General features: G+C 48.6%; 1 protein-coding gene across 3 annotated transcripts in view; it reads left to right on the top strand.

Moving 5' to 3' along the window:
• The window catches only part of PDE4C (phosphodiesterase 4C), a 652,343-nt gene that overhangs the window by 539,818 nt on the left and 99,003 nt on the right, over positions 1–13,522 (top strand). For all 3 annotated transcript variants that reach the window (XM_063916145.1, XM_063916163.1, XM_063916154.1), the window contains exon 6: positions 9,672–9,784. In XM_063916145.1, the coding sequence (XP_063772215.1) occupies positions 9,672–9,784 (113 nt within the window). The remainder of the gene's footprint in view (positions 1–9,671; positions 9,785–13,522) is intronic.

Here is a 13,522-nt window from a genome sequence, read left to right as displayed (position 1 = left end):
GGATGCTGGGGACTCCGAAAGGACCATGGGGATTATACCAAAGCTCCCAAACGGGCGGGAGAGTGCGGATGACTCTGCAGCACCGAATGAGAGAACTCCAGGTCCTCCTCAGCCAGGGTATCAAATTTGTAGAATTTAGCAAACGTGTTTGCCCCTGACCAAGTAGCTGCTCGGCAAAGTTGTAAAGCCGAGACCCCTCGGGCAGCCGCCCAAGATGAGCCCACTTTCCTTGTGGAATGGGCTTTTACAGATTTTGGCTGTGGCAGGCCTGCCACAGAATGTGCAAGCTGAATTGTACTACAAATCCAACGAGCAATAGTCTGCTTAGAAGCAGGAGCACCCAGCTTGTTGGGTGCATACAGGATAAACAGCGAGTCAGATTTTCTGACTCCAGCCGTCCTGGAAACATATATTTTCAGGGCCCTGACTACGTCCAGTAACTTGGAATCCTCCAAGTCCCTAGTAGCCGCAGGCACCACAATAGGCTGGTTTAAGTGAAATGCTGAAACCACCTTAGGGAGAAATTGAGGACGAGTCCTCAATTCTGCCCTGTCCGTATGAAAAATTAGGTAAGGGCTTTTATAGGATAAAGCCGCCAATTCTGAAACACGCCTGGCTGAAGCCAGGGCTAACAGCATTACCACTTTCCATGTGAGATATTTTAAGTCCACAGTGGTGAGTGGTTCAAACCAATGTGATTTTAGGAACCCCAAAACTACATTGAGATCCCAAGGTGCCACTGGAGGCACAAAAGGAGGCTGTATATGCAGTACTCCCTTGACAAACGTCTGAACTTCAGGAACTGAAGCTAGTTCTTTTCGGAAGAATATTGACAGGGCCGAAATTTGAACCTTAATGGACCCTAATTTTAGGCCCATAGACAGTCCTGTTTGCAGGAAATGCAGGAAACGACCCAGTTGAAATTCCTCTGTAGGGGCCTTCCTGGCCTCACACCACGCAACATATTTACGCCAAATACGGTGATAATGTTGCACAGTTACATCCTTCCTGGCTTTGATCAGGGTAGGGATGACTTCATCCGGAATGCCTTTTTCCTTCAGGATCCGGTGTTCAACCGCCATGCCGTCAAACGCAGCCGCGGTAAGTCTTGGAACAGACATGGTCCCTGCTGGAGCAGGTCCTTTCTTAGAGGTAGAGGCCACGGGTCTTCCGTGAGCATCTCTTGAAGTTCCGGGTACCAAGTCCTTCTTGGCCAATCCGGAGCTACGAGTATAGTCCTTACTCCTCTCCTTCTTATGATTCTCAGTACCTTGGGTATGAGAGGCAGAGGAGGGAACACATACACTGACTGGTACACCCACGGTGTTACCAGAGCGTCCACAGCTATTGCCTGAGGGTCCCTTGACCTGGCGCAATATCTGTCCAGTTTTTTGTTGAGGCGGGACGCCATCATGTCCACCTTTGGTTTTTCCCAACGGTTCACAATCATGTGGAAGACTTCTGGGTGAAGTCCCCACTCCCCCGGGTGGAGGTCGTGTCTGCTGAGGAAGTCTGCTTCCCAGTTGTCCACTCCCGGAATGAACACTGCTGACAGTGCTATCACATGATTTTCCGCCCAGCGAAGAATCCTTGCAACTTCCGTCATTGCCCTCCTGCTTCTTGTGCCGCCCTGTCTGTTTACGTGGGCGACTGCCGTGATGTTGTCCGACTGGATCAACACTGGCTGACCCTGAAGCAGAGGCCTTGCCTGACTTAGGGCATTGTAAATGGCCCTTAGTTCCAGGATATTTATGTGAAGTGACGTTTCCATGCTTGACCACAAGCCCTGGAAATTTCTTCCCTGTGTGACTGCTCCCCAGCCTCTCAGGCTGGCATCCGTGGTCACCAGGACCCAGTCCTGAATGCCGAATCTGCGGCCCTCTAGAAGATGAGCACTCTGTAACCACCACAGGAGAGACACCCTTGTCCTTGGAGACAGGGTTATCCGCTGATGCATTTGAAGATGCGATCCGGACCATTTGTCCAGCAGATCCCACTGAAAAGTTCTTGCGTGGAATCTGCCGAATGGAATCGCTTCGTAAGAAGCCACCATTTTTCCCAGGACCCTTGTGCATTGATGCACTGACACTTGGCCTGGTTTTAGGAGGTTCCTGACTAGGTCGGATAACTCCCTGGCTTTCTCCTCCGGGAGAAACACCTTTTTCTGTACTGTGTCCAGAATCATCCCTAGGAACAGCAGACGTGTCGTCGGAATCAGCTGCGATTTTGGAATATTTAGAATCCATCCGTGCTGTCGTAGTACTACTTGAGATAGTGCTACTCCGACCTCTAACTGTTCTCTGGACCTTGCCCTTATCCAAGTAAGGGATAATTAAGACGCCTTTTCTTCGAAGAAGAATCATCATTTCGGCCATTACCTTGGTTAAGACCCGGGGTGCCGTGGACAATCCAAACGGCAGCCTCTGAAACTGATAGTGACAGTTCTGTACCACAAACCTGAGGTACCCTTGGTGAGAAGGGCAAATTGGGACATGGAGGTAAGCATCCTTGATGTCCAGAGACACCATATAGTCCCCTTCTTCCAGGTTCGCTATCACTGCTCTGAGTGATTCCATCTTGAATTTGAACCTTTGTATGTAAGTGTTCAAGGATTTCAGATTTAAAATAGGTCTCACCGAGCCGTCCGGCTTCGGTACCACAAACAGCGTGGAATAATACCCCTTTCCCTGTTGTAGGAGGGGTACCTTGATTCTATAACTCTTCCCTTACTGCTGCTCTTGACTCTGTGGCCCCCCTCTCATCTGTCCCCCTCCGCCGCTCCAAACCCCAACCCTGGCACACCAAACTCACACGATTCCTACAAAAATGTTCACGGTCTGCAGAACGCTCCTGGAGGAGATCCCACTCTCTGGCGGACTTTCTCCATTTCAAGTTTATCCTCTCTTCCTATAGCTCTGCTCTTTCTCTCGCCAAGCAATCCTTTTTCCAAACACTCATCTCTTCTCAGTCCTCCAGTCCACGCCGACTCTTTGAAACTTTCAACACTCTCCTTCGCCCTCCTCCTCCCCTCCCCTCTTCCCTCACTCCCACTGACTTTGCCTCCTTCTTCATCTCCAAAATTGAGGATATTCAAAATTACATCTCCTCCCGTCACCCCTCTGCTGCCCCCCTGCTCCCACCATCCCTCCCGTCCATCTATCCCACTCTGTCCTGCTTCCGTCCCACCTCAGACAAAGAAGTCCACTCCCACATCTTATCCTCTCCCCCCACAACCTGCCACTTGGACCCCCTCCCCTCCCGTCTTCTCCGCTCCCTCCCCCCCTCTGCATGCTCCCACCTTGCTCACCTCTTTAACCTATCGCTCTCTACTGGCATCTTTCCCTCACCATTCAAACATGCTCTGGTGTCCCCTATTCTCAAAAAAGCCAACCTCGACCCTTCATCACTCACTAGCTACCGCCCAATCTCTCTTCTCCTTTTCGCCTCCAAACTACTTGAACGACTGGTCTACAGCCGTCTCACAAGCTACCTCTCTGACCATTCCATCCTTGATCCACTACAATCTGGCTTTCGCCCACTCCACTCCACCGAGACTGCCCTGGTGAAAGTCACCAGTGACCTGCTTTCGGCCAAATCCAAGGGCCACTTCTCTTTGCTCATCCTTCTGGACCTCTCTGCTGCCTTTGACACCGTGGATCACCCTCTCCTCCTCCGCACACTCCAAAATGTTGGCCTCTCTAGCACCGTCCTTGACTGGTTTACCTCATACCTCACTAACCGCTCCTTCTCTGTGTCTGCCTCCGGAACCACCTCACACCCTTCCACCCTTCCTGTTGGTGTCCCTCAGGGTTCTGTCCTAGGCCCCCTTCTGTTCTCCCTCTACACCTCTTCCCTGGGTGCGCTCATTAACTCCTTTGGCCTTCAATACCACCTCTATGCTGATGACACACAACTCTACCTCTCCTCTCCTGATCTGTCCCCCTCTGTCCTCTCTCAGGTCTCCAGCTGCCTCTCTGCCATCTCCTCCTGGATGTCTGAGCGCTCTCTGAAGCTCAACATGGATAAAACTGAACTTATTATCTTTCCCCCAGCCAGAGCAACACCCCCTACAAACATCTCTATCACTGTTGACAACACTATCATCTCCCCCGTTCCCCAACTCCGCTGCCTGGGTGTCACTCTTGACTCCTCCCTCTCCTTTGCACCCTACATCCAAGCTCTGGCGCAATCTTGTCGGTTCCAGCTACGCAACATTGCTCGCATCAGGCCATTTCTCTCCCAGAGTGCAACTAAACTTATCATCCACTCACTGGTCATCTCACGACTTGACTACTGCAATGTGCTCCTCACTGGCCTCACTTGCTCCCACATCGCTCCCCTCCAATCTGTCCTCAACTCTGCAGCTAGGCTCATCTTCCTCTCCCGCCGCTCCACTTCTGCCACTCCCCTTCAACAAAATCTACACTGGCTCCCATTCCCCTACAGAATCCTCTTCAAACTCCTCACCCTCACATACAAGGCCATCTCTAATTCCACTGCTCCCTACATCTCCAACCTCCTCTCCCTTCATACTCCCTCCCGCCCACTACGGTCGGCTGATGACCGTCGCCTCTCCTCTGCCTTGGTCACTGCTTCCCATGCACGAGTTCAGGATTTTGCCCGTGCTGCACCCCTTCAGTGGAATGCGCTCCCCCGCTCCATTAGACTCTCCCCGACCTTGCAAAGCTTCAAACGGGCATTGAAAACCTACCTATTCATCAAAGCGTACCCCTCCAATGCATAACCTAGTCCTTAGGCTGCTCCTCCATCCCCCTGCCCCATGCCTTGGACATCTCTGCTTTGCTCGCATACCACCATCAGGCTTCTACCGGCTTGCACCTCATGTCATCTGTCTGTTGCCCCTCCCCACTAGATTGTTAGCTCTTCAGAGCAGGGCCCTCTTTCCTCTTGTCTAAACCCTCTTCTGGACACATTTCACTCAGCGACCATCTTTACCTGCTTTCTCTCCTGCTGGTAAAGGCTCATCTCTATCTATGGCTGCCAGCCCCAAGTAGTACAATGATTACTCCTTCGCTACTTACATCTAAGCTGTATTATGTTTTGAGAATTGTGTTGCTCTTTGTTACCTGCACTCCATTTTTGTTATTTATTTACTGTTATGCTAAGTTTTGTCTCCCTGTACTGTCCTTTGTACGGCGCTGCGAAACACTTGTGGCGCCCTATAAATAAAATGTAATAATAATAATAATAAAATTATCACCTGCTGGGAATACAGCTTGTGAATGGCTTCCAATACTGCCTCCCTGTCGGGGGGAGACGTTGGTAAAGCAGACTTCAGGAACCGGCGAGGGGGAGACGTCTCGAATTCCAATTTGTACCCCTGAGATACTACCTGCAGGATCCAGGGGTCCACTTGCGAGTGAGCCCACTGCGCTCTGAAATTCTTGAGACGGGCCCCCACCGTGCCTGAGTCCGCTTGTAAGGCCCCAGCGTCATGCTGAGGACTTGGCAGAAGCGGGGGAGGGCTTCTGTTCGTGGGAAGAGGTTGTCTGCTGCAGTCTTTTTCCCCTTCCTCTGCCCCGGGGCAGATATGAGTGGCCTTTTGCCCGCTTGCCCTTATGGGGACGAAAGGACTGAGCCTGAAAAGACGGTGTCTTTTTCTGCTGAGAGGTGACCTGGGGTAAAAAGGTAGATTTCCCAGCCGTTGCCGTGGCCACCAGGTCCGATAGACCGACCCCAAATAACTCCTCCCCTTTATACGGCAATACTTCCATATGCCGTTTGGAATCCGCATCACCTGACCACTGTCGCGTCCATAACCCTCTTCTGGCAGAAATGGACAGCGCACTTACTCTTGATGCCAGAGTGCAAATATCCCTCTGTGCATCTCGCATATATAGAAATGCATCCTTTAAATGCTCTATAGTCAATAATATATTGTCCCTGTCCAGGGTATCAGTATTTTCAGTCAGGGAATCCGACCAAGCCACCCCAGCACTGCACATCAAGGCTGAGGCGATTGCTGGTCGCAGTATAATACCAGTATGTGTGTATATACTTTTTAGGATATTTTCCAGCTTCCTATCAGCTGGTTCCTTGAGGGCGGCCGTATCAGGAGACGGTAACGCCACTTGTTTTGATAAGCGTGTGAGCGCCTTATCTACCCTAGGGGGTGTTTCCCAACGCGCCCTAACCTCTGGCGGGAAAGGGTATAATGCCAATAATTTTTTAGAAATTAGCAGTTTTTTATCGGGGGAAACCCACGCTTCATCACACACCTCATTTAATTCATCTGATTCAGGAAAAACTACGGGTAGTTTTTTCACACCCCACATAATACCCTTTTTTGTGGTACTTGTAGTATCAGAAATGTTCAAAACCTCCTTCATTGCCGTGATCATGTAACGTGTGGCCCTACTGGAAAATACGTTTGTTTCCTCACCGTCGACACTGGAGTCAGTTCTGTGTCGACCATCTGAGGTAACGGGCGCTTTAGAGCCCCTGACGGTGTTTGAGACGCCTGTACAGGTATTAACTGATTTGCCGGCTGTCTCATGTCGTCAACAGTCTTTTGTAAAGTGCTGACACTATCACGTAATTCCTTCCATAAGACCATCCAGTCAGGTGTCGACTCCCTAGGGGGTGACATCACTAATACAGGCAATTGCTCCGCCTCCACACCATTTTCCTCCTCATACATGTCGACACAACGTACCGACACACAGCACACACACAGGGAATGCTCTGATAGAGGACAGGACCCCACTAGCCCTTTGGGGAGACAGAGGGAGAGTTTGCCAGCACACACCAGAGCGCTATATATATATATATAGGGATAACCTTATATAAGTGTTTCTCCCTGATATAGCTGCTGTATATATTTATCTGCCAAATTAGTGCCCCCCCTCTCTTGTTTTACCCTGTTTCTGTAGTGCAGGACTGCAGGGGAGAGTCAGGGAGCTTTCCTCCAACGGAGCTGTGAGGAAAAAATGGCGCCAGTGTGCTGAGGAGATAGGCTCCGCCCCCTTCTCGGCGGCCTTTCTCCCGCTTTTTTATGGAAAAATTGGCAGGGGTTAAATGCATCCATATAGCCCAGGAGCTATATGTGATGTATTTTTTGCCATATAAGGTGTTTTTATTGCGTCTCAGGGCGCCCCCCCCCAGCGCCCTGCACCCTCAGTGACCGGAGTGTGAAGTGTGCTGAGAGCAATGGCGCACAGCTGCGGTGCTGTGCGCTACCTTATTGAAGACAGGACGTCTTCTGCCGCCGATTTTCCGGACCTCTTCAGTCTTCTGGCTCTGTAAGGGGGCCGGCGGCGCGGCGCGGCTCTGGGACCCATCCATGGCTGGGCCTGTGATCGTCCCTCTGGAGCTAATGTCCAGTAGCCTAAGAAGCCCAATCCACTCTGCACGCAGGTGAGTTCGCTTCTTCTCCCCTTAGTCCCTCGGTGCAGTGAGCCTGTTGCCAGCAGGTCTCACTGAAAATAAAAAACCTACTTTAAACTTTTACTCTAAGCAGCTCAGGAGAGCCCCTTAGTATGCACCCTTCTCGTTCGGGCACAAAAATCTAACTGAGGCTTGGAGGGGGGTCATAGGGGGAGGAGCCAGTGCACACCAGGTAGTCCTAAAGCTTTTACTTTTGTGCCCAGTCTCCTGCGGAGCCGCTATTCCCCATGGTCCTTTCGGAGTCCCCAGCATCCACTAGGACGTCAGAGAAATAGAAAATAAAAAAAGTGAAAAACTCATGTCGACCTTTTGACCAGTTGACCTAGTACATGTCGACATAATGCACATGTCGACCTTCAGTGGTTGACCTAATGACTGTCGACCTAACGGCCGTATCCCTCATATACACTGTGTATGCCCAGCATAAGAACCATTCTGGTGCCAGAATAAAGTCAGTGATAACATGCAGTATCTGGGGTCTAAGAGAGTTTGGATAAAAACACTGAAATACCCTGAAATGTCACAAGAACTCCTCAAATCTCTGGATCAGACATTTATAGTACAGCCGGTATTATTAAAATGGTAGATACATAAAACAAATCTAGAGGTCAGCATTCTTCTCCACAGCAGGTAATAATATTCTCCCTGATATACTAACTATAATAATCCACGTTTGTAGTGCATTACGGCCCACTGAGTCTGCACTGCATATTACAGACTTTTATTCTCAGCAGCTAAGAATCCCTGGATGTTAGCAGATTAGGACATGCTAACGGAATCCTGGAAGTCATTCCTGTCAGTGCTGGCTCTATAAGGGTTAATGTGGACTGCAGTGAGTTTGGAGGTCGGTTGCCATGGTGATTTGGGCCTGGTCTCCCTCCTCTCATCCTCTATCTTCTCCTCCCCTCTATTGGTTTGTTATCTGTACCCGGGGAACCTGCTTTCATGCCGGATAGCTAAGAACATGGCACACAACATAACTCCCCAATATTCATTTGTAATTGCCTTCTTTCTCACACAGGATTTCACATGTTTCCGTCGGTCACGCACATTTCTAGTGTAAATACATAGGCTATAAACACTCGGTAGTCGCACAGCTCATTTTACCTCTTCTGCAAGCTGATCAAATGGAAACAAAAAGGGGCAATAGATGATTTCTTTCTGCAGCAGATAGCCCTGGTTCACTTTGGTCACTATGGAAACACTACAATAGCTGCTCCCTCTACCAAATATTTACACCTAATGTATTCTCACATTACTGGTTAAATGCAGGATATTGTCGATGAAGACTCAAACTCTTTATTTTTTAACAGTCATCACATTTTTTCCCAATGCATTTTTATCTGCAAAAAGATAGTTACCAATATATCAATGTTTTTTTTTTAACGGCTGAGAAGTAATGCTGCATAAGAACAAGAAAACGGAGACTCTAGAATGCTCTAGATGTGGACTGATCGTGCTCTACAAATGTGTCTCACTGTAACATCCCCAATCTTTATTTTTGTGCTTTTGCAGGATTCTACAATTTGATTTTGTTTTGGAGCAGTAAGAAAAAAAAAAAACTCTTTTGGAACCTTAGTGTTAAGCAATAAATATAAATTTTTACAAATGCCAAGCACAGGTGAAATATAGGAAGAAAGAAAAAGAAAACCTAGATGTCAACTTTCCTTAGTGTTTAACTTTTTGAAAAAAGGATTGCTCGGTTTGTGAGGAATACTGCATGATATTACGTCCTCATGCTTCAGTTTCCCTGGCTCAGTTAAAGAGCAAAACAAGATTGATCACCACAAGTTATTGATACTTCAGTTTATTGGTAAAGTGCCAGGAACTTGGATAACAAGAAAGGAAATATATGAAGTATTACTGCTTTTTGGTGACATTGTCATATACACATATGCTGCAATGTTTTCTTCAACTTACTATGAAGATAGTGCTGTGGGCAAAGTTATGGATTATTTTAATTTATGTTTCAGTAGGTTATAGGCATAAATCTCCAGGTTATGGAAAAACACCTTTTTCAGAAAACCCCAAGTACCAAGAGTTCTGAATAACAGTTATTGTACTACTATGGTGTACTTTTCTCATTATCCAAAAAGATTGCCAAAGTGAACTTGACAGACATCCCTAGATTGTCTACAGTCTATTAGTGGTCAGACTATCATTGGTATCAATAGCAAGAAGTGTGGATGACTGGACATGGTTTTCAGAAGAAACAACGTATTAGAATCAGTCAGTCTAAATGCCTCCTTCTCTTCCCTCCATAGAGGATGCCGTTCAGAAACTGGCCATCGAAACTCTGGAAGAGTTGGATTGGTGTCTGGACCAATTGGAGACTCTACAGACCAGGCACTCAGTCAGTGAGATGGCCTCAAACAAGGTAAGTGTACTGATGAAGTTATTGTCAAATAGTATTTATCCTGTTTTATCATAGTTAAAAATATAGAATTCTAAAATAATTAAAACTGTATTTTCTTTACTTAACTTTCTTAAATTTCTAACCAAGTATCAGCAGATATTTGTAGGATGAGGGATTACATATGTGTGAAATGCCAAAGGCCAGTGGTTCCCAAACTGTGTGCATAGGCACCCTGGGGTGCCATGAGGCTCTTGCAGGGGTGCCTCGGGTTGATAGTCCCAATTAAATAATTTATGGTCAAAGTGAGAGGCAAAACCAGTGCTAGTGGCTGCCAATAATTAAACATGTGGACAATCAGAAGCACAACTGTACACCACCACATAACTGACCCTAAGGATGACAGGTAGGCACAATTTGCTTAATTAAATATATTTTTTAAAAATGTACAAATAAAAACTTTTATTCTAGCGGTACAGTGAAAAAAAAAATGCTGATACTCTTGGGCACTGTGATTCAAGAAAGTTTGGGAACCGTTGACATAGGCCATAAAAAATGCAGTTTAAAAAGCAAAAAATAAGAATTTACTTACCGGTAATTCTATTTCTCGTAGTCCGTAGTGGATGCTGGGGACTCCGTAAGGACCATGGGGAATAGCGGGCTCCGCAGGAGACTGGGCACTCTAAAGAAAGATTTAGTACTATCTGGTGTGCACTGGCTCCTCCCTCTATGCCCCTCCTCCAGACCTCAGTTAAGGAAACTGTGCCCGGAAGAGCTGACATTACAAGGAAAGGATTTTGGAATCCCGGGCAAGACTCATACCAGCCACACCAATCACACCGTATAACTTGTGATAAACTTACCCAGTTAACAGTATGAATAACCAACAGAGCATCAACCAATGGATGCCAACATAACATAACCCTTTATTAAGCAATAACTATATACACGTATTGCAGAAAGTCCGCACTTGGGACGGGCGCCCAGCATCCACTACGGACTACGAGAAATAGAATTACCGGTAAGTAAATTCTTATTTTCTCTAACGTCCTAGTGGATGCTGGGGACTCCGTAAGGACCATGGGGATTATACCAAAGCTCCCAAACGGGCGGGAGAGTGCGGATGACTCTGCAGCACCGAATGGGCAAACACCAAGTCCTCCTCAGCCAGGGTATCAAACTTGTAGAACTTTGCAAATGTGTTTGAACCCGACCAAGTAGCAGCTCGGCAAAGCTGTAATGCCGAGACCCCTCGGGCAGCCGCCCAAGAAGAGCCCACCTTTCTTGTGGAATGGGCTTTTACTGATTTTGGATGCGGCAATCCAGCCGCAGAATGAGCCTGCTGAATCGTGTTACAGATCCAGCGAGCAATGGTTTGCTTTGAAGCAGGAGCACCCAGCTTGTTGGATGCATACAGGATAAACAGCGAGTCAGTCTTCCTGACTCCCGCCGTCCTGGCAACATAGATCTTCAAAGCCCTGACTACATCAAGCAACTTGGAATCCTCCAAGTCACGAGTAGCCGCAGGCACCACAATGGGTTGGTTCAGATGAAAAGATGACACCACCTTTGGCAGAAACTGCGGACGAGTTCGCAATTCTGCCCTGTCCATATGGAAAACCAGATAGGGGCTTTTACATGACAAAGCCGCCAATTCTGACACACGCCTAGCTGAGGCTAGGGCCAACAGCATGACCACTTTCCACGTGAGATACTTTAGCTCCACCGTCTTAAGTGGCTCAAACCAGTGGGATTTCAGGAAAGCCAAGATCACGTTAAGATCCCAAGGTGCCACTGGTGGCACAAAAGGAGGCTGAATATGCAGCACTCCCTTAACAAACGTCTGAACCTCAGGGAGTGAAGCCAGTTCTTTTTGGAAGAAAATGGATAGGGCCGAAATCTGGACCTTTATGGACCCTAATTTTAGGCGCATAGTCACACCTGACTGTAGGAAGTGCAGGAATCGACCCAGCTGGAATTCCTCTGTAGGGGCCTTCCTGGCCTCACACCAAGCAACATATTTTCGCCATATACGGTGATAATGTTTTGCTGTCACGTCCTTCCTAGCCTTTATCAGAGTAGGAATAACTGCTTCCGGAATACCCTTTTCTGCTAGGATCCGGTGTTCAACCGCCATGCCGTCAAACGCAGCCGCGGTAAGTCTTGGAAAAGACAGGGCCCTTGTTGTAACAGGTCCTGTCTGAGAGGCAGAGGCCATGGGTCCTCTGTGAGCATTTCTTGCAATTCCGGGTACCAAGTCCTTCTTGGCCAATCCGGAACAATGAGTATTGTTCTCACTCCTCTTTTTCTTACAATTCTCAGCACCTTTGGTATGAGAGGAAGAGGAGGAAACACGTAGACCGACTGGAACACCCACGGTGTTACTAGTGCGTCCACAGCTATCGCCTGAGGGTCCCTTGACCTGGCGCAATATCTTTTTAGCTTTTTGTTGAGACGGGACGCCATCATGTCCACCTGTGGCAGTTCCCATCGATTTGCAATCTGCGTGAAGACTTCTTGATGAAGTCCCCACTCTCCCGGGTGGAGGTCGTGTCTGCTGAGGAAGTCTGCTTCCCAGTTGTCCACTCCCGGAATGAACACTTCTGACAGTGCTAGTACGTGATTCTCCGCCCACCGAAGAATCCTGGTGGCTTCTGCCATTGCCACCCTGCTTCTTGTGCCGCCCTGGCGGTTTACATGGGCCACTGCCGTGATGTTGTCTGACTAAATCAGCACTGGTTGGTTTCGAAGCAGAGGCTCCGCTTGACTCAGGGCGTTGTATATGGCCCTTAGTTCCAGGATATTGATGTGCAGACAAGTCTCCTGACTTGACCACAACCCTTGGAAGTTTCTTCCTTGAGTGACTGCCCCCCACCCTCGGAGGCTTGCATCCGTGGTCACCAGGACCCAGTCCTGTATGCCGAATCTGCGGCCCTCGAGGAGGTGAGCACCTTGTAGCCACCACAGAAGAGACAGCCTGGCCCTGGGGGACAGGGTGATCATCCGATGCATCTGAAGATGCGATCCGGATCACTTGTCTAGCAGATCCCACTGAAAGATCCTCGCATGGAACATGCCGAAGGGAATGGCTTCGTATGACGCCACCATCTTTCCCAGGACTCGTGTGCAGCGATGCACCGACACCTGTTTTGGCTTTAGGAGGTCTCTGACCAGAGTCAGGAGCTCCTGAGCCTTCTCCTCCGGGAGAAACACCTTCTTCTGGTCTGTGTCCAGAATCATGCCCAGGAAGGGCAGACGCGTCGCAGGAATCAGCTGCGACTTTGGAATGTTCAGAATCCAGCCGTGCTGACGCAACACTTCCTGAGAGTGTGCTACGCTGATCAGCAACTGCTCCCTGGACCTCGCCTTTATGAGGAGATCGTCCAAGTATGGGATAATTGTAACCCCTTGCTTCCGAAGGAGCACTATCATTTCCGCCATCACTTTGGTAAAAACTCTCGGTGCCGTGGACAGGCCAAACGGCAACGTCTGGAATTGGTAACGACAGTCCCGTACCATAAACCTGAGGTACTCCTGATGAGGCGGATAAATGGGGACGTGCAAGTAAGCATCCTTGATGTCCAGAGACACCATAAAATCCCCTTTGTGAATTGCCTCCAACACTATCTCCCTTTCCATGGGGGAAGTTGGTAAGGCCGATTTTAGGTAATGGTGAGGGGGCATCACCTCGAATTCCAGCCTGTATCCCTGAGACACAATTTGTATAGCCCAAGGATCCACCTGTGAGCGAACCCACTGGTG

Source organism: Pseudophryne corroboree, chromosome 1 (genome assembly GCF_028390025.1).
Source record: "Pseudophryne corroboree isolate aPseCor3 chromosome 1, aPseCor3.hap2, whole genome shotgun sequence".
NCBI classification, from domain to species: Eukaryota; Metazoa; Chordata; class Amphibia; order Anura; family Myobatrachidae; genus Pseudophryne; species Pseudophryne corroboree.
The sequence above is the reverse complement of the archived record's forward strand: the minus strand, read 5'-3'. Positions and strand labels throughout refer to the sequence as shown.